The 27,526-nt window shown below is 42.1% G+C and overlaps 1 protein-coding gene across 2 annotated transcripts in view; it reads left to right on the forward strand.

Annotated features, from left to right (window-relative positions):
• Nucleotides 1–25,905, forward strand: part of LOC137188058 (SH3 and multiple ankyrin repeat domains protein 2-like) — a 166,719-nt gene extending 140,814 nt beyond the window's left edge. The window contains exons 17-22 of one of the 2 annotated variants that reach the window (XM_067597551.1): nucleotides 1,226–1,306; nucleotides 6,107–6,219; nucleotides 7,293–7,398; nucleotides 8,467–10,960; nucleotides 13,166–13,263; nucleotides 24,433–24,798. In XM_067597551.1, the coding sequence (XP_067453652.1) occupies nucleotides 1,226–1,306; nucleotides 6,107–6,219; nucleotides 7,293–7,398; nucleotides 8,467–10,960; nucleotides 13,166–13,263; nucleotides 24,433–24,659 (3,119 nt within the window). In that variant the 3' untranslated portion in view covers nucleotides 24,660–24,798. Of the gene's footprint in view, nucleotides 1–1,225; nucleotides 1,307–6,106; nucleotides 6,220–7,292; nucleotides 7,399–8,466; nucleotides 10,961–13,165; nucleotides 13,264–24,432 lie in introns of both variants that reach the window. The other variant, XM_067597469.1, reaches the window with a different exon arrangement.
• Nucleotides 25,906–27,526: the final 1,621 nt, after the last annotated feature.

The following is a 27,526-nucleotide window of genomic DNA, read 5'->3' on the forward strand; positions in this document are numbered from 1 at the left end:
TGACTATGATGTTCAATGTTTAGTGTTCTCCTCCAATCATGGATTCAAAAAATAAGCTTAAACTTCTTCTCCTGTATTGATCTGATAAAAGTTGTATCTCCAACATATTATAACATCCTCAGAGGCAGCAATAAACCTGACTTAGTCCATGTTCACAATACAAACAACAAAAATAACCAGAAGTTCATATATTTCCTGTAGATCTGCTGACTGAGAAAAGTCAAAAACAACCAGAAGACTTTTGGAAATCAGTTAAGATCTGAAGATATTTTATTTCCTATTAATGTGGGATTAATGCCTCATAATCAGAACATGTCAGACATTTGATTAAAACAATTTGGCAATTAAAAATTCAAACCTGCACACCAACACAATGAAATTAACTATATAATTAAATGGAGCCTATGTAAGTTTTGCTGAACAGCAGCCACTGTGGCCCATAAATGCTGAAACAGTGATATCAGTTACGTAGTAAGATCTATATAAAGTTTGCCTATATTAGCTAATATTAGCCGTCATAAGCTAATAGTCATATCAGACCAAGTAAGGTTGTATCGAGTTATTGCTTATGAATTAAATGTTTCATTTCTAAGAGGAAGATTGTTTACGTAGACTTACTTTAAAGCTTCATTGTGGCCCAGACATCAGTTTGACCTTCATGACTGACCGCTGTCTCTACATTAAACTCTCATTGGCTGTTAGTTTAGTTAAAGGCGCCCTGTGGCGTTTTCTTGTAAAACAAACAAAAAGTTACATTTACATTCAGTGTTACTCACCGAGATGCATTGTGTGTGTTATCCTTGAGGTCTAAGAAACGTGCTGAATAAATTTCCTTCCTCATAAAATATTTGCAAAGTTGATTTTTTTTTAAAGTTAAATTCTGCACCGTTTACATTCATTTCTACTCGCTTGCTGTCTTTCCTGCCTCTGTTGGCACATTCCTGCATTTCTTGGCCAATAATTGCCACCTGTAGATCAGTGGAACAGTGCGAGACGGTTGGCAGGACTGTGTATAACATCACCCACATGTCACCTGCGTGCACAAGCACAGAAAAACTGCTCCATAGTGTTACTAGAGGTCAAACCCCCCCCCCCCGTTGGCTCCACAGGGTCCCTCAAGCTGAGCATCCAAGTAACTTAAATTAGACTGAAGTGATGTTTTTAACTGCTCTAACAAAAACTAGACTATAAGAAAATGTAATGCTTGTTTATCTATGTTTTTCAGCTCCTCCACCACCAAAGAGAGCCCCGACCACGGCCCTGTCAATGCGCTCCAAGTCCATGACCTCTGAGCTGGAGGAACTCGGTAAGGGCGTCTTAGTTTGCCGTTGGTTCACGATGGCGTTAGGAGGTCAGTGTCTAACAGCACCTCTCTCTCTCTCTCTCTCTCTTTTTTTTGTTCCCCTTTTCCTATTCTCATTGATTGGTTAATCTCTCAATAGTGGATAAAGGTAAGCAGTTAATGCTGCGTAACCTTTTGCCATCCATTTCGCCCCGACTGCAACATCCATCGGCTCGCAGCGGCTGAATGAAACTCAGGCTAATGCTATTTAAGTTTTCCATCATTTGATCATTTTGCTTTAGTTTGGCTTTACAAAAAAAAGAAGAAATCTGCTTCTCCTCCCTCTTCATCTCCTGTCCTCCTTTGCATTTATGCATGAAGGAGTCTTGCTTCTATAAACCCTTCACCCATGAGCTGTCACTGACTACCTTTACACGCACAAAATATTCCTGTTTTCACTCTCATTCCGAATATTTCCTACTAAGTTGTTCACACGGCTAATGAAAGTGAATATTCCACTAATATTATCTTTTACATGCAGCTGCACATACTACCATTAACGTACAACACCCCCATGATGTACGTAGTTGGTTTGACCGTTAACAGACGAGGCTGCGTGTCGCAAACTGCTGTAAAAACCAGCTGAGACGCATCCGAATGTGTCGTGCACATAATGTCCAAACAATGCTCCTAAAACACAAATTATACCAGATGAATGTCTCACATGTCTTAATCAGAAAGTGCTACATTTGGAATAATTCGGAATATCCAAACGGAATATGCTGTTTCCATGACCCGTATCAAATTCGGAATATTGTCATAGTCGGAATAATAGTGGAATATTAGTGTGCGTGTAAACGTAGTCACTGTGGCTACACAGAGCTAATATGTCAGAAACATGACATTAGTATCATATTATTGTATTTTATTTGTGTGTTTACTTGTTTTATCTGTGTGTGTGTGTGTGTGTGTGTGTGTGTGTGTGTGTGTGCGTGCACATGTGTGCGTGTGTGTGTGTGTGTGTGTGTGTGTGATGAGCACCACCTCAAAGGAAACTCTGTGCTCAGCATTAAAAGTGCAGTGTTGTCCTGCAGTAATACCTTCTGACAGACAGGACAGTCAGCGATTCTGACTCGAGAGGCCACACCGGTACGGAGCAGGCCTGAGAGAGGAAGGAAGGAAGGAAGGGAAGAAGGAAGGGAAGAAGGAAGGGAGGGAGGAAGTGTGAAAGGAGCATTGGAGGGAGGAACTATATGAGATAATAAGGAGAAAGGAAGGACCAGGGTTTCTCGCAGGACATCATTCAGCAGATCCTGACGTCTCGTGATGAGTTTATTCAGTATATGACAGCCTACAGTACATATATCACATTTGCTTTTACCCTGAACATTAACGTTTTATTTCATAAAAGTGTCTAAATGTTTCATTATGTTAACAGAGCTGATCTTTATTTCAGATGAGGTGACTCACCTTCACGTAGAAACACCTCAAGAAACTCTGAACCACTGAAACAATTAGTAGATTAATTAATGGTACAACAGTTCTGATAATTGATTCATCGTTTACATCATTTCAAAACTATTGAATAACTGGTTTTTCACTGTTGGAACAGAAAGTAAATGGAAGACATCACCTCGGGCTGTGGGAAGTTGCTACGAGCATTTTGACTGTATTTTCATAAATCAAAAGAATAAAAACTGATTAATCAATCATGAAAATACTATTTGCAGCCCAAGATTGGGTGCAGTTTGTGATTTACTGTACACATTTATGGATCAATCATTAGTAAGTGCAGCTTTACGCCGTGTATCAAAGGTGTGCAGAGCAGGCGGAGAGGTGAAGGGTGAATGAATGACAGGAGAGAGAATCTGCTGACTATGCAGAAAAATGATGACAGAAAAAAAAAACGACGGTCAGCATGTTTTTCTTTCCAGAGCTGCTTATTTGACACATTTGCATTTCATTCTATACTTTATATACAGCCGCAGGATTAATAGTGTTGCTTGGTAGCATTAAGTCTAAAGTGCTTTAGTGTCTTCATATCTAAATGTAAATAATGTTGCTGAAGTGGGAAAATGTAAAAAACACACTGACTGAATACTTTTTAAAGACGCCCTCCAAAGTTTTTAACCTTGTTAACGTGTCCATGTGGTGTTTTTCATCAGGAGTGAAATAAGCAGCCGTCGCCATGGCTGCAGTGTACCAACGACAGTCTCAGACACACAGATTCAGTCAGGCAGGATTTCCTACGTCACAAATCGAAGGAATCAGTCATTTATAATCAAAGATAATTATACGCAGAGTCTCAGGTTTTCCCCAACAGATGATTCCGATCTGCACGGAAGAAAAGCAACCTGTCGAGTTGTTTCCATCAAGAGAAAAACACAACAGTTCCTCATCTACTGATGAACTCAGTCTCAGTCGGATCAGATCCATTTTGTTATCCGGTGAGCGAACGTTTACCAGAAATAGCGATGGAACAGTTAGCCTGGTCACGTTAGCTTTTAGCTCGGCTAACAGACCGTCCTGCTAACATCTTTCCTGCTTCTGTTTGCTTCCTCTTCGCCTCTGAGCCGTTGTAATCTGCTTCACCAGTCCGCTGCCACTGGGAATTGTGTCCTCAGGAGCTGCAGTCTGCTGAGTTTCAGTGGAAGTGAGGCGGGCGAGTTGTTGATAATGTTCAGAAGTTCGGTTGGGCTGTTCCTTCTTGTTGCACTGGTCCTGTTATCTGCACACTTACCTACGTTAAAAGAAGAGTCCATACAGAGAAGCCGCTGTGCTGCTGCACGCCGCCATGAATATATTTGCATATTCATTGATTCTGAATTTTTAATGAGTGAGAAAGAGTAGATGTCATTTTTATTATAAAGTAGTTAAGTGGTCTTAATACATGTCCGGAGAGGATCAGCTTGGGGAAGAGTCTGTTTCTGTGCTTTAAAGACTCAGAAATCTTTTTCTGTCACCCCCCCAAAGCCACTCTAAGGAAAAAGAAAGGTGGTAAGTTACTGTAGGCATGTTTAAGTCTGGTCCGTTATTATTTCCAATGATTGATTATGTCACGTACCCCCCCCCCCCCCCCCCCCTACCCCCCACCTCACTGTGATGAACTAACACTGTTGTATTATTGATTCAGTATATATGTTAATTTGCTAGCTCCTTTAAGTCAAACCCAATGGTGTTAGACCTGTACTGTAGCATATCTGCATGATTTACAATGTGTTTCTGATGACAGCTGTTTTAAATCCGTTGTGTTTTAACTGTTGTCGGTGCATGATTAAACGTTGTAGTGATGTCAAATTTGAAAGATGTTTGAGCTCCTCTTTCCCTTGTTCACAATCACAGTTTTTTTTTGTTTTTTTTTTTATTTCCCCTTCCTCTAGACTCAGTTTAGATAATGCACTGCTTGGATGCTGAGTAGTCTCATTATTCCCTTTTGATTAGAAGGAGAAACTCACTTCAGGATGCTGCAGGCAGACCCAGAACCTTCATTTGCACCACTAACAGCAGCGAGCCCACATTATTTAGTTTCTGGGAGATTTTTTTGAAGCCTCAGAAGCAAAGAAACATTGTGACAGACCATTGATGAGGATTTATAAAACACTTTATATAGAGGAATGTACGTATGTGTGTGTGTGTGTATGTGTGTGTGCATATGTTGAAATACTGGTGCTATAAGTCAATGTTTGTTCATTTTACCTGACCTAAAAAAGGTCTGCTGGCATGTTTTCTTTTCTACGTGTGTGTGTGTGTGTGCTTTCTTTTCTTTCCTCTTGTGTCATTGCAGGCTTGTGTGTGTGTGTGTGTGTGTGTGTGTGTGTGTGTGTGTGTGTGTGTGTGTGTGTGTGTGTGTGTGAGTGACGAGGGGGAGGCTTATTCCAGGAAATGTTTCACTCACAGATACGTTTCCAGGGCAACTGTGGTACGTGTTGTGTGATATGCTTTAGCTGCAATCCAATTGGGAAACAGATCGGAGAGAGAGAGAGGAAATGTGCATCTTTTATTTATTTTTTTCTTTGTGTGTATGTGTGTGTGTGTGTGTATGTGTGTGTTTTAGCTCTAACTGTAGTTAAGGTCATTGATGCTCCTTTCCTCCCCTTTCCTCCTCTCCCCACTCCTCTCCTCTGTGTGTAGATGCGCAGAAGAAGAGGATTGTTTTCCAAGTCACTCTAAGTAATCACACCCCGTAATGCATGGAAGCTTTCTTTCTACATCCTAGACAGAGCTAGCCAGCCAGGTCATACAGTAAGAGGCTAGATCAGGGCTAGCATGTAGCTTCTCTGAGCAAAAACTCTTCAGGTGGACTCTATCTGATGGCATCATCACACACCAGAGGGAAGTTCAGTTCTGCCAAATTTGCTGTTGACACCTTTCCCATGTTGCAAGCTCAGAAAAAAAAAAAAAAAAAAGAGACACACTGGGAAAGATAACGTCAAACTTGGCAGACTTCACATTCATCGCTCATTCGACATTAATCGAGGGAACGACCCTGAGAGTTGGATGATGCTGCTGAGTCGGCTGTTTGGAAAGAGCTTGCACGGCTTCCAAGGCTGGACACACCCAACACATTTCATCCAAGTCCTCTTGTCCCCGTCCTCTCCCCCCCCCCCTCAAAAATTCAATGTTTCAATGTTTTCTGTTGCAGTTTCATCCGCAACTCAGTGTGGAAACAGAGGGAAGGGTCACTGTGAATGATTAGCTTGCGTTTGGCCCATGAGAACCTTTTTTTTTTTTTTTTTAAGGCTTTGCAAGTTAAGTCCTGCCCCCCCCCCTCCCCCGTCGATTTCGTTGCTCATGAATTACGGGTCGCCTTGTCTTGTCTTGCAGACAAAGTCGAAGAGATGACGCACGCCCAGAAGGCATCGCCGGTTGATACGAAGATCGCCACAATCAAACCACGCCCATCCAGTCGCTGCTTGGTGACGCAGGCCGATATGAACGTAAGAAGAACAGAATTTAACTCACTTGATGTTGATGATACAGGCAAAGGTGGAAGATAAATTCAATAGCTGACTTTTTAATATATATTTTCACTACAGAGATTATAATGTATGTTATGATGTTAAGGTTTGAAGATGTTGTGGTCTTATATTCATTTTAGGTGTGTTTAGATGTGTTGACTCTGCAAATTAAGCCTGTTGCACAGCAATTTGTTTTACAGCTTCTGTTTTATGACGTGTCCTAAAGGTGCCATGTGGAGGTTTTCTTTAAACAAATAGAAGTTATATTTACTCCTTGTGTGCATCCTTGAGGTCTAACAAACGTGTCGAATCCTCATAAAACCTTCGCAAAGCTGATTTTTCTCAAAAGTTTGAATCCTGCATTGTTTACATCCATGTTGCAGTCTTCTTCTCTCGCTTTGCTGCATTTCTTGGTGCATTACTACCAGCTGTAGATCAGCGGAGTCGTGTGAAACCACTGTGAGGAACGTCTATCACGTCACACGTGTGCAAAACCTCTGCAGAGTACCTTTAAATGTTGTTGCTCGGTCATTAATCAGATTTTATTTACAACTATGATTTTGGCTTCCAACGATTATAAAATACAGATAATTGAGATAAAACGATTATTGACAGCAGAAATTTACTGAACCAAAATAGTTTGCATGTTGGCTTCAGTTGACAGTGTTTGTCATAGCAAGTGAGGAGAATCTCTGACAGACTGGGAGCCTTTATCAGTCAATGTAGATACCGTTAATAAGTTCAAAAACACACGTACGGTAGGATATTTGTGATTAAACAGCTGTCTGTGCAGATTATGCGTCACTAAACTCGACAGAAATAGACTCGGAGCTTAAAAAGACACGGGGGGTCTGTGTAGATTGATACGTTTAATAAAATTGAAGTATTTCTGTTCCGTGAGTCAATGAGTAATCGTGTTATGAATAATCGTGATCTCAATATTGACCAAAATTATCGTGATTATGATTTTTTTTTCCATAATTGAGCCATAACCTAGCAGAGAGCTAATGATAAGTGTGTATTTCTGTCATTAACAACATTCTGGTTTGCAGTCCTTGTATCATGACCGCCAGGGAGTAGCAGTGGTGCCACCCACTGTGCCAGGAGCCTTCCTAGGGATACCTGAGAAGGGCACTATGAAAAAGCAAAAGTCCATAGGTATGATGTCCATACACTATGTGTGTGTGTGTGTGTGTGTGTGTGTGTGTGTGTGTGTGTGTTGGTGGGTGTGTGTGAGTGTCAGTTTTTTCAGAGTTGTGAACTGCATGTCCAGTAAATTGTGCTTTTAGCTTGTCGTAATATCCTGTTAATGCTCCGAAGACTCGCTCCATGTGCTCTAACAATATTAAAGCTAATTATAGATAAATTAGAATGATCAAGTCAGCAGAGTGTGCTTTCAGGCGATAATATTGGAGGTCATTAAGCATATGCTGAAACCTCATTCTCAGTGCTGAACTACAGGGACGTCATGCAGGCTAATGTTACTCACAGCTCTTTTGATTTGCAAATGCCATCGTTATTATAACAAAAAGTGAATGAAGTAGCAGTGAAAGCATTTTTTTATCGTGATCCGTTTTGATGACCGACTTGGGAAAATGTGACTCATGGAAATAAGTCACTTCTGGGAACTAAATGATGTCACTCATTGCCTAAATGCCCCTGAGCAAGGCACCTGCTTCCACAACTTTTGCAGCAAAGTGTGTAACTGTACAGTTGAAATGAAGGATGTTATTCTGAGATAAACACGCACCTTTTTTAAACTTTCCCAGTTTAGATTAATCCCAAAATGGCAGCTGCAAGCTAAATAACCATCTACATCAACCATTTTTTGTTACTTTGTGCAAGCTGTTGTGTTTTTTAATTGAGATTTTTAGACCTTTTAATTCAGCATTGAGCTTTTAATATAAATGTTTATTCTTGTCTTTATTTCCATTTTCAAGATTTCATAAACACATATTTAACACTTGTTTAGTAAATGGTAAAATTACCTCACCAGGAAATTTCCACTTGTAGCAGCAAACATTTTATAGTCAGCTACTTTTCTCATCTATCTGGCTCTCACATATTTCAGGAACCCCCTGCTTTGATAAGTAAAGGTTAAGAAAGTGGTCGCATTAATAAAGGAGACATTTCCTGCGGAAAGAGGAGGCAGCGCTGGAAATGAAAAATAGGGATGTCTCCCCCTAGGTCATCAAATAATTTTTCTTTCTGCTCCATTTCTCCAAGGTACATCGGAGGATGAGAAACAGGGATTCCTCACACCTCCTCTGCTCAAGTTCTCCCGCAGCCTCTCTATGCCCGACACCTCGGAGGACATCCCTCCTCCCCCAGCCATTTCACCCCCTTCGCCACCTGCCTACAACTCAGCTGCTGGCCCTACACCCAAGAGCTACGGCACCACACGACCCAGCTTCACCCAGAACTCACCCAACGCAGTGACAACCATTAGCCGAACTACTGATGTTGGAACATTAAGGCGTGGTTATTTCCGGCAGAGCTCAGAGCAGTTTGAGAGCACACGTACTCGAGGGCGCACGCCGGTTCCCGAGAACCCTTACTCCGAGGTGGGCAATAAGACACTGTATGTGCCAGCGAAACCTGCTCGAAGGAAGGGCATGCTAGTAAAGCAGCCTAATGTTGAGGACAGCCCAGAGAAAACGTGTCAAATGCCAGCAAGCCCCTCTGGCCCAGTTTCCATGCCTACTACGCCTGTAGAGCGAACGTGCTCCTCCATCCCCATCCCCACCATCATCGTCAAGGAGCCCTCCACCAGCAGCAGTGGCAAGAGCAGCCAGGGTAGCAGTATGGAGATTGAGCCCACCACACCTGAACACCCACCTCTCACGCCTGCTGTTGGTGGAAGCGGAGGTTTGCGTCCGGAGGACCCATTGTCTCTAAGCAACCCTTTCGCGGCAGCTATTGCTGGGGCGGTCAGGGACCGGGAAAAGAGGCTAGAAGCAAAAAAGAACTCAATCGCCTTCCAGTCAATAGATATTGGGGATGATGACCTAAGTGGTCCCACTCCAACCCCTCGTCTTCGCCAGTCAAAGTCCATTGATGAAGGCATGTTCAGTAGCGATGAGAGGCTGCGAAGGATACTGGCTCCCCCAGTGCAGCTTGGACCCCCTGTTGGGGGCGGTAGTGGCAACATGACTGATTTCAACACTCCTGAGCCCACGGTGGTTCGGGAGCCTCTAAACACCAGAACAGGCCAGTGTCCCAATCTGGACAGTCCTGTTAGTCTCCCAGCCACTCCCCCTAAGAGCCACTACAGGGCCAATGGGACCTACCTCCATCCTGTCACCGGCAAGCCCTTGGACCCTAATTCTCCTCTAGCTCTGGCCCTGGCAGCTCGTGATCGTGCCATGAAGGAGCAACAAAACCATCCTCAGAATCAGCCACAAAATCCTCCTCAGGTTCAGCACACCCCCAAGCATGAAGCCCAATCCCTCCCCATTCAGCCAAGCCACAAACCAGACCTCAACCAACCGCTGTTTATTGACACCAAACTACGATCCGGGATCGAGACAAGTTTTGCTGCAATCTCCACAGCAACCATGGGGCGGCCTGGCCGAGGTGGCCTGCGGAGACAGATGACAGAGCAGAAGTATGAGTCTGATGGGGCACGGGAAGAGCGGCAGCATCAGGCAGTTGAGGAGAGGAAAAGCGCGCCGGCAGACGTGGCAGAGCCCAAGTCAGCTGGGTTGTTGATGGTCCACACCAGCACAGAGGCAAGCAACAAGGTGAACAACCAAGAGCTGGAGGGGCAGGACAGCAACAGGCCATCTGAGTTGAAGGACCCCAACCAACCCGATCCTCTCAAAGCCCCAACGCTGTCCTCCAATCCCCAGCCACCATCATCACGGAGAAGGAGTGTTCCTTTAGGCGAATCCATGGATGAACCAGTAAAGCTGCCCTTCCGCATTCCTCCTCCGCCTCTGGCCTCAGTTGACATCGATGAGGACTTTGACTTCACAGAGCCCCTTCCCCCACCGCTGGAGTTTGCCAACAGCATTGACATTCCCGATGACCAGGCGAGCGCCATTGCAGAGATGCTTCAGCAGCAGAGACGGAACGGAGGACATCCTCTACCCCCATACCATGCCCACGCCCCGCCGCCTGTCTCTGATCAACACAAACGGGTGACAAACAGCATGCCTCCCTCGTACCCTCCTCCTCCACCTGAACCAGAGTCAGGGGTGGGTGACTCGGGCATCGAAGAGGTAGACAGCCGCAGCAGTGGAGACCCTCAGCACATGGAGACCACCAGCACCGTTTCCAGCATCTCCACCCTGTCGTCAGAGGGAGGCTTCTGCGACAGTGCTCTGGAGAGCCTTTACGCCACTGCAGACGGGCATGCCTTCCTGGTGGATCGGCCTCCTGTGCCACCCAAACCCAAAGGCAAGTCCGTTATCAACAGAACATCACTTTATCATGATGCCCTCATTGAAGAGCCACCAGAGTCCTATGGGTCACCACCTCAGGCCCCTCCCCCGCCCCCTTCATCCTCTGAACCTCCTAGGACTCCTACTCAAAGGACATCCAAGCTGTGGGGCGATCAGCCCCCTGAGCTGCGCAGTCCCCCATCCACACCAGACAGCAAGAACACCGTTATCACCGAACTGAGCTCCATTCTGCAGCAAATTAATCGTGACAGGCCACCCAAGCCAGGAGAAAGCCTCGACTCCCCCACGGGGAACAGGGGGGCCTTCGGAACAAGGTACGTGATCAGTCAGTCCTTCCTGACTGTGGTTCAGCAAAGTCTTTATTTTGATGTGTAAAATGCCCCATGTTTTCCATGACCTGTATAAGCACTGTCTGCAGTCCCAGATCTTTCCTGGTATTTTATTTTATTTTATCATTTATTTTAACGGGTAGTTATTGTGAAAGCTTAATTCATTGCTCAATTTTTGCATCTTGTGTTGTGGACTTGAGATTAAAGTGGTTTAGTTTGGTTTTATTCATTTGGGAGAGCTGCATCAGTTTTCCACAAATTTTAAAACTACCAATGGGCCAAGAGAGAAATCTCTCTCACAAAGAAGCTGTCAACACTTTTCACAGGGACTCTGAGCTGATCCACTGCTTTCTCATTGCTGATTATACCTACAAGTTTTTGCTTTGTATAGACTGGTTTTATTCACTGGTGGTCAATAGCGTCTTGTTGATTGTTAAATATAGCTTCTGTACATTTCGCAAGCATCCAGAGGTTAGGAGGTCTACAGCATCTAGGTCGTTTTGTGTACAGTATATGTGAGGACAAGAGTGTCATGTGAAGGACTTATAGAATTTATAGAAGCATAGTTCACTCAGGGTCCTTCAGAGGCCTTGAATTTCTTATCACCAGAGCATAGCTGTGCAGGTTGTCAGATGCGGTGGGTGAGCACATGTTTTGGTAAAGGTCCCTGTACAAGCATTATGATACCAAACCTGCACTGTCAAGGCGAGATTTTGAGAAGCTTCACATAGTGAAGCCCTACTGTTGTTTGTCAAGCATGTCTAAAAGCACAAATTGTGTTGTATTGTGCATCTGCTAGCAGGTACTAACTACTTTGGCCAACGGTCTTGTCACAATATCTGGCAATGGCAGTAAAGAACAGTACTGAAACAAGCTTTTACTTTGTTGTGATAGCGGTCTCAGTTTGTCTGTGTGTCATGAAGTTGAGACCTTTGGAGAACTCTGCCAATTTTCCACATCAAAGTCTGTTTCCAGGTGTTGGAGAGTAGTATAAAGCCTTTTGTGGCTCCAGAGGGAGCTGCACAATGTCTGATCAATTGCCTCAAGTGTTGTCACTTGAGTCAGCGTCAGTTGGGGCTGAAGACTACAAGTCTGAAAATGAAATAAATCTGAGGGTGCGGAGTTAGAAAGAAGTGAGGTTACCAGACCTCTGTAGCTGCTCCTCATCTCTGCTGGAGGCTAACAGCTCCCGGCGACATTAGCTGCTACTAGCATAACACACCAAAATCTCCAAACGAACTGCTGGCGGTTGAGTTGCATTGTGGGTAATGTAGGCACCGGGTTTTTTACAAGAAAGAAGAACAGATGGAATAAGAAATATGATACCTCTGGTTCTGCTGCATTTTTTTTTTTTACTGTCCATCATGAGTCCGTCAGTGTTATATGTTAAATGCTAAATTAGTGTCATTTTAACTTTAACATCTGAAAAAGAGTAGCTCTGAGGAGATGGTTTCCTCTATTTAAAACATAGCACATAACTGAACATCATTCAATATTCAGTCCATCTTCTTGCCTGTTATCTGTTTGACATTTATTTGAGTGCTTACTGTCCTGTCACATGTCTAAACCCAATGTTTACTTGGATGAAAGCAGGTCAGAGTCCAAAATGATAACAGTCCATGTAGGCAATAAATATGAAAGTGAATGCTGTTTATTTCTCAATAGGTTGGATTAAGAGATGGAAACATTCAGTATAGCAAGATTGATTTCCTGCATATCCATGTTTTAGGCTGTTCAGGACATGCAGGACTCAGATTTGCAGTAAGAGGGGACAACATTTTGATGGACCCTGCACCTGAACCAGCTCAGCTCATGGTTTTTTAAACTCACATCTCCCCTGTACGAGAGGGAAATAAAAAGCACAATAAATAATTCACTGCTCACATACATTTTGTATGAACGGGCCCCATCGCTCGTCAGAGAGGTGTTGAGAGCAGAGGGAAAGAGTTGATTCCTTTGGGCACTCATGCTTTTTGATCTAATAAACACTGTTAGATCAACGCAGTGACATCCATTTATTTATTTATTTTTGGTAATTACAGCGAGATGCCCAGAAACTGCTTAGGCCCGGCCTTGAGTATCCTCCTTCACGCTTCACTCCACACACTTATGTTATCCTCATTTTCATCGTCTATAGTTCAAAGTCATGTCTTTTGACCTTTTACACCTTGTACTCCATTTCATTTTCAGCTCACGCCTCTCCATCTTCATCTCCATTTTCTCCAGTCTCCTGTCGTTCCTTCACCTCTTCTTTCTTCATGCCCCCTCTGTGTCTTCCATCCTCACAGGTAGGTTCCATCGGCTGCCATGAAGTTCTGTTCCCACTTTCATGTGTTTATTTTTTATAAATCACCGCCATGCTACATGTTTTTTTAGGATATTATATTTTTTAGGATGTTAATCGACTACTTGAAAAAATAATCAGCAATGATGAAAATGATCATTGGATGCAGCACTAGCGAGGATCATGTGACCGACTGACACAGCCGGAGTCGTCAGCAGGCTAGTTTTTGTTAGCTTTCCAAGTCTTCTACTTGTCTTGTCGAGGGTGATAAACAGTAAAGAAACACATAACACAACTGTCCTTGAAAAATGAGTAAAACACAGAAAAGTTTGTCAAACAACCTGCAAAACATTTACAGATGTTAAATCAATGATTATTAGAGAAACTTAAGACTTGTAGCACTTAACTATCTCCAAAATATGACTGATTTATTGTTGATTTTCATGCAAACATGAAAAACATATTTAAGGATCTCTTCAATATTACTTTACTTTATGCATTATAGTTCTAACAGATTAACTGAATTTTCCCCTTAAATTCCTCTTCAGAATGTCTGTTCAGAGAAATATCAGATAGTAACGAGGACACAGCTCAATACTGCTGCATCAAAAGCCCAACGAATGTCATTTTCAACAATGAAATCCTACTGAAACGTGTCCATTGACATAAAAACGTTAGTAAGTGTTAGCTCCCTCAGTCGGTCATGTGATCCTCTCCTTGCAGTGGTCTGTTGAGAGTCTCCAGTGTGTCGACACATCTGTCACTTAGGAGAAACATGAACTTCATACGTGAACTATATGCTTCTTCTTCCTGAATAGAATTTGGAGCATTTTGCTGCATTATGTCGCTACTAGTGAGGAGAAAATGAAACATCTTTAACTTGTTTCATCATTTAAGATGATACTTGATATGATATTGATAGTGAATTAATTTCGTTACCACCTCGTGTTCAGACAGGTGTGTTGTCACAGAAGTGCATAATGAATCAGTTCGGTTAATGACTTCATTACCATTACATTATAGTTTAATCTCACAGTCATTATGGTGTGACATCAGGTAGCTTAACTTTCTCTTGTGCCGTTTTGGTGAAATCATGGCTTTGATATAAAGTGATGAGCTATCAGGCTGTGCTGTTAGTAGAAGTCAGGTGCATGAAGCTGGAAGCATTTACGATGAGTTTCTAATGACTTCCAGAAAGCAGCTGTTTGACTCATGTGTGACTCAAGTCAAATTAATTGCACATATGAGTTCCAGTAGGGAAAAAACCTTTCACATCAGCCTCTTAGTACCGACTACCAGAGGGATGTGTTGAATTATCTTATAAGTTCCACAATGTTCCAACAAACGCTGCTGTGAATTCACCAGCGTCAACACACCGAGACAATAAAGAACTTCCTATACATACAGTATATAACTTGTTATACTCCAGGAACATTTCATACTCTTTGTGCTTTGTATGAAAATGTATGCAAACCTCTGTGTCAGCTGAGGTACTTTAACTAATCCAGAAAACAGAAATGGACCTCTGTGAACCCCAAAACACCATGTGGAACAGGAACAACTCCTCTGCATGTCCTCTGGTGCTGAGGTCTCACTGTAGAACAGTAAGACTGAACCAGTTTCTCTCTACTGTGATCAGTCAAACACAGAAATAAGCATCTGTGTGCTCTGAAGGGTCATATTCACATCTCTAACGTAGACGCAGTGTCATGGCTGCCGACAAAAAGAACAATAAGTAACAGCTAATAAAGGCGGTGTATCAGTTATGTCTAGTATAATGCTAAATGCTAACTGCTAAATGCTGCTTTATCATGTTTTGATGTTGGAGGCTGTGACGCAAAAACACTGTTGACATTAAACCTTCAATAACAGCTGCATGAATTTTGTGTCATCTGCACACATCATGTTACATTGTGTACATTATTTTTTATTATGCTAAATTTTGCTTAAGCAGAGCACATTAAATACACTAAAAGAATGAAACTTGCTGATGTTCATGTCATATTAGCTTCCTCGTATATATATAATCCTGTCCTGTAGATAAGATTTAAACAAATTTAGGATCATGCCAAGAAATCCAGTCTTCCAGTCTGTCCAGTGGTGTCATATTCTAACGTTGATCATACAGTTTGTAGTGTGATGTAGCACCATGATCCAGTCACGATCGGATTTATCTTCAGCTGAAATCACCATTTAAACAAAAGTCTCGATCTGTAACTTCAGGAAGGATGATTTAACTTCACTTTGAAGAGTTTAGTGTCATGAAGCCAGAATGACCAGCAGTGATTCTATAACACTGTGATGAGAACACGTCTGCAGATGAATACCTAAGATTGCAGTAATGGACGGCGGTGTCATTTCACACTGACAAAGCTACACCTGCCGTCTTTTGTTCCAACTCTGTGGATATTTCTGGTTAGATTTGCTGCCATTGTGAGATGTCGGTTTGGTAAGAAATCTCACACTGAGAAATCTCGGGCTGAGACGTCAAAAGTAAATGTAAGCTTGAAGTCTCTGTTTTTGAGAAAGTTTCCCAGATGTCAGAATCTTCATGGTTTTCTTTATTACATCTGTGTGTGTGTAGTTTAAAGGAATGTTGACTGGTGTGATTAGTTTAGTCGCTGTTACGTCTTCCTGCTTCCTGACTGCAGCATCCAGCGTTCAGTCCTAAAGCAGAACTGAACGTCCTGTTAGAATCAGTCATTCGCTTGTAATCCGGTCTTTTGGATTGTTGCTCTGAAGCGTTTGTGTGTGTTTCTCATGTCAGATGGAGTTTAAACTCTGCTCTCTTGTACGCCACCGGGGTCTCCGATTATCTGCCTCTGTGCTCAGAGGGGAAAGGGGAGGAGGGGAGGGGGGGTTTATCGTGTTGCACTACTTTGTCTTGCCAGGCACCGCGGCGGAAGATAAGGTTGTAAGCCAGCGAGGGGACTAGCAGCAGATAGGGAGCGCCTTGTCACATGAAGAGGCCTGCGGAGGGTATAGGTGGTCCTGACTCTGTGACCGTCAAACAGATGGCAACGGAGAGACACACAGAAGATGGCCTAGATTCACACATGCTCTCTTACTCCATCCTCTCTCTCCTGCCCTTTCTCTCGTTTATTCCCTTCCTTCCTCGGTACGTTGAGATCAGCCTCAGCATCAGTGCTAACATCAGATTTTCTTCTTTGGATATTTGTGGGGATTTTTCTCTCTCTCTCTTTCTCTCTCTCTCTCTCTCTCTTCTGTGTTTTATTTTTTTTTATCCCTGTCTCTTAGCCTCCCAGATTAAATGTGCGTTGGTTGTGCCTGTGGACGAAAGGGTTGCCTAGCAACCCGGCTGATGAGAGCAGCCTTGAGGCCTGCAGTGATGTCAGTCTGAGTCGGGGGAGGGGTGTGTGTGTGTGTGTGTTTGTTCATGCGTGCGTGTGTCTGTATGAGAGAGATGGAGCAAGAGGATGGCAGGCCTAACCCTCAGCAGAGTTCAACATCATCTCACGCAGGTCACGTGCCGCGCTGCTTTAGTAGGCCACCGTTATGTAACCCAGCACAGCCGAGTCAGTCTGTGTGTGTGTGTGTGTGTGTGTGTGTGTGTTTGTGCGTTCGAGCATCTATAAATAAAGGCAGCGTGTGCACGCATCCCAGTGAGTGCGACCCTGTATGCGTGAGGCGGTGTGTGCTAGAAAGAAGCAGGGAGTCATGCGATGTGTGGGCGTGGTGAAGGCGAGGTCTCCCACCACCGATATCAATAGCACTGCATCACTTTCCTCTCAGCCGGCTCAGCTGACGGAGAGCCAGCCTTTGTTTCAGCGCTGAAGGCCAGAGAGGGACATGTGCTGAAGTTACTTATGTGTGTGTGTGTGTGTGTGTGTGTGTGTGTGTGTGTGTGTGTGTGTGTGTGTGTGTGTGAGTACATTTGTCATACATTTGCAGAATATCTGCTTTTGTCTGTAACTTCTACAGTCGCATAGTTTAAAGCTCTGTGTGATGACTTCAGTTTTTGCTATTTTCTTTACATTGAAAGAGAGAATAAGCATGAAACACAAACTTCAACTAACGACTCTTTAAATTATCAATGAATCTGTTTTTCTTAAATTAGTTAATTAATTGTTTAGTCAATTAAATGTCAGCATCAGAATCAGCTTTAATGACCAAGTGTGACTCTGGTTTCTAGCAGCTCTCAATGTGTTTTATTCATTTTTACACTAAATCTGAAACATAAATGATCCATTCATTCAGTTCTCAGTGTATCCTTATGAGTTCTCCAGTTATAAGTAAAGATCTCTATGACATAAATACATCACCAGATATTTCTTTCTATACACAAGTTAAAGACTTCTTACAAGCCAGCAGCAGTGTTCCTAGTAGATATTTATCCCTCTGCCTTCATTTACGTTCCTTCAGATCACCCATGAAAGGATTTTACCCTCAGGATCATTTGATCACAGGGTACAGAAATAGTGAATTATGTCATGGCTTTTCAGTTTTTATTCATTTTGATGTCTATGTTTTGTATCAGGGTTGTATTTGACTCTTTGGGCCTCACTAGCGGTTCGGTTCAGCGATGTCGTCAGTCTGTCGGTCAGTTTATAGGTCAACCTCTTTATTCTAGACTGAAATATCTAGAGTCACCATGGTAACGGTGTTACAACACCAAATTTTAATTTGGTTTATGTCCAAATAACTAATGACATTCCCATCAGGCTCAGCTGTACTTTGTGCTAATTAGCAAATATTAGCATGCTAACACGCTAAACTAAGATGGTGAACATGGTGGACGTTACACATGAGCTGTACATACTTCTGTTACTACACTTTCATGTAGTACACTGTGTACACTATGTACTTACTGGCGTCGTGTTGTCTCAAATCAAACACTTACCGGAAATGACGATTGCAAATTAGCATTAGCTAGCGTTAGCATTCGCGTTATCGTTAGCGCTACCAAATCATTACAGACTGCTAAATTATCCCAAAAAACATACTGATGGATTATATCCGACAACAGTTTAGTGGTGCTTAGTGCTAAAAAACACATGTATAACTTACATTTATATAATGTGGCGATGTTCACCGTAAACGTACTCGGCCGCCATTTCCAGTTTGAAAAGTAGTCCCTCTCCTTCCGCTGCGTAGCCAAGATGGCGACCATTGAGGGCGAGAAGCGTCCATAGTTCCACACTCAACTTTGTGACCGTTTTGTGACCTCTAAACTTTATTCAAAAAACTGCACTTAAAAAATATCTCTCCAGCTGATTGGTTGGTTTGTAGTCGTGGGTCGTAGCAGCCGTCACATTGTGAGAATTTGGCCTTAAATTTCTGACTGTCAGAGTTTTGCTGGTCATCAAAGCTCCAAACTGATCATTGATGGGCGAGTTTTACAGGTACGACGACCAGAGATTTCACCACGTTTCTCTGACGACTGTCAGCTTTACAGCCTAAAATCACACAGTGTAAAGAGGCTTTAAATGGAGCCTCACAGAGCTGCTAGCATGTCTGCCGCATGTTTGTGTGTTTATGATAAACAGAAATGATAAAAAACTACGTCGTTACTGTTCATCTTGTGTTTATTCATCCAGCATTCTAGCAAACATCAGGCCGCACACACACTGTGTTGTCTAATGCCATTAAAGGTGCAACATGTCACTGCATCGTTTGAGTCCATTACTACTAACTGAATAAATGATGAGAGTTTGGATTCCTGCCAGACTCTTGTGGACATGAATGATGCCTTTTTAGGTGACGTCGGTGAAAATAAAGAACTTGTGTAATCACTATTTGCAATTAATAAAACTATATAAGCACAGATATTCTGGTGCGCTGTTGGCTGAGATAAATAGCATCGTCCTCTTTTGTTATATGTGACTCTTGGCAGCTGCAAGAAACGGTAATAAGGTCAGAGAAGCTAAACGAGGCACTGTGTGCTAATTAGTCTAATAGGCAATTACATACTTTTCGCATCAGTGTAACTCCTGTAACAAAAAGAGTTCAATAGATGATGGGATATGTGTTTGACAGTATTTTGAAGTGTCCTCTGTGATGTTTGTAGGCGTCCAGTTTGACCTTTTATTACATAAAACATATTAAAATGTTAAAGGAGCAGGAGACGTCGTCATGCAGTAAGAAAAGAAGTGAAAGTTGGTGGAGAAATGGTTTGTAGCAGTGAAAACAGAAGGCAGACAGATGGCAGATTCATAAAGATGTTATGTTCTTTCATGCATTTCCCTCTTTTCACAGACTCTTATCTCATGTGTGTGTTTTCCATGTGTGTGTGTGTGTGTGTTAGTGTGTGTGTGCTCCTACGTGGTGTTTATAACATGTCTAATGTTGTCACAACTGTCCTGTCTCCATCTCATCCATCCGACACGACATCCTGTGGAAAAGCTGGTGCTGAGAAGTGAAAACTGTAAGTTTTCTTCACTAAAGCGACTCGGCTCGGTGAAGGCGGCGCTTTAACGATGGCCCACTTCCATTTTGGCAGAACGACCCCCCTTTAGTCCCCTTCACTTCCCCTCAGGCTGTTCCATATGTTACAAGTAGGAAAGAGCAATATCTAGGCTACAAGTAGCACCTCGCAATTGGTGGAAAAATAAAATGTCGATTTGATAGCGTGGAGGTCAGATACGGCTTCATTCTCTCATCACAGCCGGTCAGTTTTAGCACAATTTGTATGTTGACAGTTCAATCAGTTTATTAGAAGAAAAGTCAACGGGGGACAAAATCCTCCGGGGGGGAAGTTGAAGGAAGGTGTGATCTCTCTGCATGGATTGGTGTGTGTTAGTGTGTGTGTGTGTGTGTGTCACCACTCCAAGTATCAGCACATCCATCACATCCCTCCATCTGGGGCAGCAGGTAACGTGAGCGTGATGTCTCTTACTCATGCACACACACACACACATTTACACATTTACACACGTGTTGTTTTTCTTATTTTCAGTCGTAGCTTCGTCTCATTCAGGCCTGTTCTCGTCTTAATAGTCGGCTCGTTTCAGCACGAGTTTCATGTCCTGTCAAGATATATATTTCATGTTTATCTAGCTTGATGTTCAACCTTAAACACCCTGTTTTATCGTGATCCAGAGAGGTGTTCAGTCTACACACCACTGAGAGATGATTTCACCAACATTTTTGGCTCATAAACCCCCAAAAGGAAGCTGGTGTTATTGCACTTTTTCTTATTGTCAATAAATCCTCTGAGAAGAGCAGAACCAACAAGGTGTTCGTCTGTTTCTCAATACTTTCTGACTTCTCTGGCCTGTCAGTGGCTCTCAACCCAAAGCCCATTAGTTCCTGCTGAAGACGTAGATCTTTAAAAACTGTCTAGTAATGTAACTAGTAATCATCTCAAACAGCTGGTCACTGTAGTTTTTAGGAAACATTTTTCAAACAGGAGGAAATAGTGCATTTGTTAGGGACTATTTTCAGCGGCGGATAAATCCATATTTGGTGCTCTAGTGAGTATTTCCGGCAGCAGGAAGGTGTGTGTGTAGGATTGAGTCTAAATAAACTACAGTGTGTGTGTTCATGGTAATGAAGGAACATGTCACCCAGCACAGCGGTGTGGCTCGTTGACGTGTTTTTAATAGTTTTAATTAGCTTTATGACACAGAGGAATAAGAGAAAATACTTGTTAGTCAGAAATATTAAAGGACGAGTTCACAAGTTTTCAAGTCTGTCTTAAAACAACAATCAGCTGCACATATGAACACTGAAACTGTTTTTTCTTGCTGTAATCATTCCTCCTGTTCATACTGACCATTAGAAGATCCCTTCATAATGACCTTCCAATGGAAGTGATGGAGGACAAAATCCACAGTCCTCCGTCTGTGCAAAAATGTATTTAAAAGTTTATCTGAAGATTATATTCAGCAGTGTGAGAGAGTCAAAACATGTGTCTGTTTTACAGAGTTTCAGTCTTTTATAGAAGGCGATAAAATTCCCACTTTGTGTCTGGACGGACAGTGTTTCCCTGTTGAGCAGCAGTGGAAGTATAGTAATAAAAAGAGGGAATATGACGTTAAAATGACTGTAAATCTGCACTTGATTTGACTCATTTGGACGCTGAAGCTTCATATTAGCTTCAGATAAAGTTTTAAATACATTTTTTGCACAGAAGGAGGACTGTGGATTTTGTTTCCCATCACTTCCGTTGTAAGGTCATTATGAAGGGATCTTCTAATGGTCAGTATGAACAGGATGAATGATTACAGCAAGAAAAACATGTTTCAATGTTCATTTGGGCTCCTGACTGTTGTTTTAAGACACACTTGAAGAATTGTAAACTCGTCCTTTAGTTGTTGGTTTTGACCTTTTTATGGGAAGATTTGACAACAAGAAAAAATATAAAATATGAGCAGACACTAAACCTTTAAAATGAAAAAGCGTCTGCTTGTGACTTCTCATCACAGGTTGCATCTTGTATTTCACAAGAAAGAAACAAAGACAAACAGAAATGTCAGAAAATAGTAATAGTAATAATTTATTTTGCGATGTTTTATGAGTGAACAACTGGAATTATTCTTTTATCTCCCTGGAAGAACTGAACACTATAGATCAGGATCAATTGATAGTTTTATAAAGTCACATGTACATATAATTTACTTATTCACTAATGTCTTTAAATAATTTCATAATGCCAAAAAGTATCCATTCATCCCAACTGAGTCGAGGTTTATTCCCTTTTTTTTATTACTTTGATTAAGAATGAAATAATATTTCTTTGTTGATGATGTAGATTTCTCGGAGGGAAAACGGTTACTCAAGTCTTCTATGAGCTTCCTCCTCGTACTGTAAAGGCTATAAAAAGGTCGGAGTGGCTAACCTTCCCCTCCTGGTGTTGTTGTTGTACACATCCATCCATTAAGAGCCGGTGGGTGGATTGAACCCTGCAGGCTTCCGTCTGGCTGCAGAATACTCAGCGTGTCTTTTTCTGGACCTGAAGGCCTTCGTTACAGCTGCTACACTGATCATTTCACATCAATCTAATAGACCATTACTCATATTAATAACTGTGAGTTTACAAAAAAGCCTGAAAAATCTTTTATATTTTGTACATTTGAATGAAAATTAGGTATCGAAATCTTTCTTTTTTTTTTAATGAAACAGCAGCAACTTCTTGAGAGATGTTCTGCTCATCAGTGTTTCCCCTTCAACTCAAAAAAATTTAAAAAAATTCAAGATTTCTTGACTTCACACTTTTACCCCAAAAACAGACTTTGAAGTCAGTAAATTCATCCAATGAGATCAAACCTTTCAAGATGTGGAAAGATTGGTTTAATAATTCTGTTTTATTTAAATTCAAATAAGCTTTATTGGCATGACAGATCACTACAGAAAATTATAAACATTGACAGATTATCAATAATTTTACAATAACATGTAAATATAAACAATAATATTAAATACAAGATTTATTTTTTCAAAGAAAAAACTTCTCTCAAATCTTTATATTTGTCACAATATAACAGGAAGTGAGTATTCTACTCTTCTATCCATCCAACCATGGTGCGGTGGTGCAGCGTTTAGCACTGTCGCCTCACAGGAAGAGGGTTCTGGGTTCTGGGTCCTTCTGTATGGAGCGTGTTCTCCTCGTGCCTGCATCCGGCTTCCTCCCACAGACCAAAAACATGCAGCTCAGGTTAATTGGTGACTGTAAAAAGCCCGTAGGTGTGAATGGTCTCTATGTGATTGACCCCGCCTCTCGCCCAACGTCAGGCTGAGATTGGCTCCCAGCTCCTCCGCGACCCTCTAGAGGATGAGCAGTAAAGAGAAATGGATGGATGGAATAATAGTAACTTGTCTTTGTTGAATGAAAATCAATAAAACATTTTATAACATTTAAGGGAATGATGTTAATCATGTAATCACACTACAAGGTTCAGATTATTATCAGGTTAAAGCCTCATTAATAAATTACAGATATGTACACATATAAATAAAAAGTTTGTTTTATTGATTTAAAAGGAAAAAAATGCATTTTGTCAGCTGATCATAAAAGATTAAACAGGAATATTTTATTGTGTTTGCAGATTTACAGTAAATGAAGGAAACAATATTTTAACTTTGTTGGTGTTAGTTTGTATATTAAAAGTCTTGTTGATCATCTTGTTAGTTTAGGTGGAGGATGACTCCTCACCTTAAAGCCTGGAAATGGAAAGATCACATTAACAATAATCATAACATGAATAAAGCAACTGAGGACACATGAGATCATAAGAGTCACAGCTACTAGATGACTCCTGAACTGGTCTTTATAAATACACAAATATTAATAAGAGCTTTAAAATACAGCTACTGTCACTGAAACTCTTATTAGAGATTAAAAGCAAACCGGCTCTGGTCTGTTTATCACATGCTGCTTCCTCTTCTGCAGCTACTGCAGGCTCAGTGAAATGTTTTGCATGTGGCGCCACCTACTGTTCATTCATCAGCACTACGATTTAAAAAAATCCTTCCAGTGATGACGGATGATGAACATCTGTAGTTTTAGGAAAACGATCCACACACTCAAGTACACATTTATAAAGTTACAGAAACACACTCGTCATGACTCCAGTCTGCTATAAAACCTGTTAATCACACATCTGAAGTTTTTATTTTCTAACTTCTAGGCAGCTGTTTGCTGTGTGCATGTAGTGAAGTGAGAGTTGAGATAATAATCATAGTGATCATTCATACTCACCTTTATTATTATATAGGTTTTATTTTATTTTATTATGATGTTTCTTTCCACAACTTCTGTGTTTGATTTCTGTTTGTCCTCCAGTTAGTTTAGACAGAGAATGAACACAAAGCACAGAAAAAGCTTTTTACACCTTCATCTCTTGATCAGCAGTGTTTAGAATATTGTAAGAATATTGATTTATTGTCAGTTTAAGGGCTGATAACAAGAAGTGAGTAGCCTCTATATCCCAATAACTCTATTTAAAGAAATTTAAATTTTCTTGTCATATTTTATTTAGAGCTTTTCTGATTAATTTTTTGATAACATAACTAGTTAATGCAGCTAATTAATACAGTATTTATCAGTAGTTTAACTCTCATATCTCAGAATGTGAAGCTTCAGTAACTTTAAAAGCTGCAACTTTATTTTTACCTCACAGACGTCTTCGGCTGCAGTCACTGCTCAGTATTTGTTTGCGTATCATCTGACGCTGACTAACCTGTCGTCTCCTCTCTGCCCCCCCCCCCTCAGGCCTCCCACAGAAGACTCAGGAATGCGTAGCAACGCTGCCGCCGCTGCTGCCCTCACCTCCACCCCTCCCAGCAGCCTCCCATCCCAGATGCACCCCTGCAGCCCACCGGACTCCGCCTCCTCCCTCACCCCCTGCTCCTCGCTGCCGCCCTCCGTGTCGCCCACCCTCACAGACGTCTTCGGCCTGCCCACCCCGCCCATGGGCAGCGGCGGCGGCTACAGCCTGAGCTCCTCGTGCGGCGGCAGCGGGAGCTCGCGTTCCCCGTCGCCGCTCACGCTGATGCAGGCGGTGGCGTCCTCGGGTAAACCCTTCGCCTCCAAACCCATGGAGTTGTGGAGCAAGCACGACGTGGCGGACTGGCTGGAGAGCCTGAACCTGGGGGAGCACAGGGACGCTTTCCTGGACAATGAGATCGAGGGCGCCCACCTGCCCTCGCTGCAAAAAGAGGACCTGATAGACCTGGGCGTGACGAGGGTGGGCCACCGCATGAACATCGAGAGGGCCCTCAAGCTGCTGCAGGACAGATAAGCCCCGAGGAGACGGGGTGGTGACGCGTGGAGCCAGGGCTGAGGAGAGGGAGGTCTTACCGATCACTTTTACCAATCTCTTCATCAGACATAATCTCAAGTCGTGGAACTGGGTAGAAGTTTTTGTCCAAGCTGATGCTGCCTCTTGCTGTTTTTGTCCTCTCTCATCCTCCGTCGTTGCCCTCATCTCAGTGCTCCGGTCATGTCCGCCTCTTCCTCCCTCCCACCGTCCTGAGCATCAAGGGATTATGGGATACTTGGGAGGAACTGCAGGGGGGAGAGAGAGAAGAGAATAGCTGCTATGTCACATCAAGGAGAGAGAAAGCAGAGGAGGCCAGTATGAAGGACTGTCCGGAAAAACAAACAAACTCTGGAATAGTTTGTCCTCAAACACTGGAAAAAAATACTTGTCTGGAAGTTTCTTTCACATAAAGACTCGTGCTCACCCAACTGCTTTGGAATACTAAAGACTTTTTCCATACACCCCAGTGTGGGTGCATGAAAAACCAGCTGAGCTGGTCGTTGCTCCTTTTCTATCTTTGCTAGAGTTTGTTCAGAGAATAATATTTCTTCACTAGAGTCCTACCGGAGTTATATTTCTGGGTGCATCTAAGGTTGTAGAGAAAAATTTGAGATAGACTCCATTTTTTTTGCTTTTCACCTGTTTGTGTCAAAATAAGAACATTAGCTGACATGTTTAAACGAATATGAAACCATATCTCTCGTGTCCACGCACACACACAGATACACACACACACACTTACTGCACAGTGCCACACACACTGAATACACACCGTCACAGACATACACACACACCCCCAAGCATGTAAACACACACACACACCGTTACTGCGATGGCCTTCTTCTCCTGAGAGAGAGCAAAGCGTGGAGAGAGAGAGGTGGTCACCAGAGGAGGAGCTCCGCTGTAGCAGGAGGCCCCCCTCCCGCCCCCCCCTCCCCCCAAAGGCCCCTCGCCGGTCTACACCAGTCTACGCCAGTTTAGCTATTTCCATGGAACTGCTTTATAGGCCACAGTATAGGGAAACTAGAGCTGTTCTTTACTTTTGTACTTTCCTTTTCTTCATTCTGTCAGATCTCCTTCCACTTCACCATTAGCAGGTCAACACTAAGTATTCATGTGGTCCTACAGTAATGCTAATGTCTGAAACACTCTGTGTGTACATGGCAAGAGTAAAGGGTTTTTTTAGAGAGAGCATTACAAGGTATTTTTAAGGGAATACTTCAACATTTTGGGAAATATGCTTATTCTCTTTCTTGCTGAGTTAAGTGAGATTAATACACTCTCATAGCTGTTAAATAGAGTCAAAGTGAAATTGAAACTTTCAGCTTCTGCTCCACAAGTAGGAAAACCACATTCAAAATGATATCAACAATATGTCCATATGTTCAGATTGGGACAGTAAAAAAAAGATAAAAACAAAAAAGATAATATATATTTAATATTTCTGTTTTAGCTGCCTGTAGGGAAAACCATTTCCTGTAAGCCCTAATAAAACGTTAGTAATGCCACGTTTACACCATGTTGGATGGACAGGAAGGTTGTTTGAGGTTTTAAAATACTCTGCATTGACGAAATTACATTATATTCATTCAAATTGAGTTTAATTACATTGAATGATGGACTTTGGCTGATGTAAAGCATCCATCTTTGTTTGGTTTTCTGTATTATTAAGTGCCAAGTCGGATTTAAAAATCCATGTTTCCCCAGTCGTAATTACGATTTAGAGGTTGACGTTAACGCCGTTTACAAGTCAGAAACTCGTAATTAGCTAATATGAGAGAAACAGACTTCAACATTTCACAAAGCCTGTGATTTAGTTTTTTCAGTACAGATTGCTTTGAGTTACAGAAGCTGGTCAGGATGTTACACCAGGACTTTAGAGCTCTATATGAAGCTAGAGACAGCAGATGATTAGCTTAGATTAGCTTAGCATAAAGACCAGAAGCAACATGAAACCATAACAGCCAGTCTGATTCTGTCCAGTGGCTAAAAAAAAAATCTGCCCTCCAACACCTCAAAAGCTTGTTAATAAACATGTTAAATCTAATCTCTTAATAAATAAGCTTTAGAGGTGCTGGTAGGCAGATTTGTTTTAGCCAGGCTAGCTTGTTTCCAGTCTTTATGCTAAGCTAACTATCTCATAGCAGCCTTGAGGGTGGTATCAATCTTCACATCTGACTCTCAGCATAAATGTCAATAAGTGTTTTTCCCAAAATGTTAAACTATTCCTCAAAGGTTGTCGTTCGATAACATTTTATCAAATCTGAATCCACTATCTAACCCTTTTCAAGCCGTTTTTGAATCTATTTTGGGTTAAAATTCAACAATTTCAAATAAGATATTTAAGAACTTGAGCTCAAAGATTGATATTTAAAGAACTAAAAACTCCAGTTTTATCAGATAAATGAGATATTTTCTATTTAGCTAAATGACCACCTGAAAGGTTTGTATTTTGCTCTTTGCTAACAAGAAAAGAGAGGAGATAGTTAGCCTCAAGCTAACATGAGTTTGAATCCACAATGAACCAGCTATCAGAGCCCAAAC

This window comes from Thunnus thynnus, chromosome 1 (genome assembly GCF_963924715.1).
Source record: "Thunnus thynnus chromosome 1, fThuThy2.1, whole genome shotgun sequence".
NCBI lineage: Eukaryota > Metazoa > Chordata > Actinopteri > Scombriformes > Scombridae > Thunnus > Thunnus thynnus.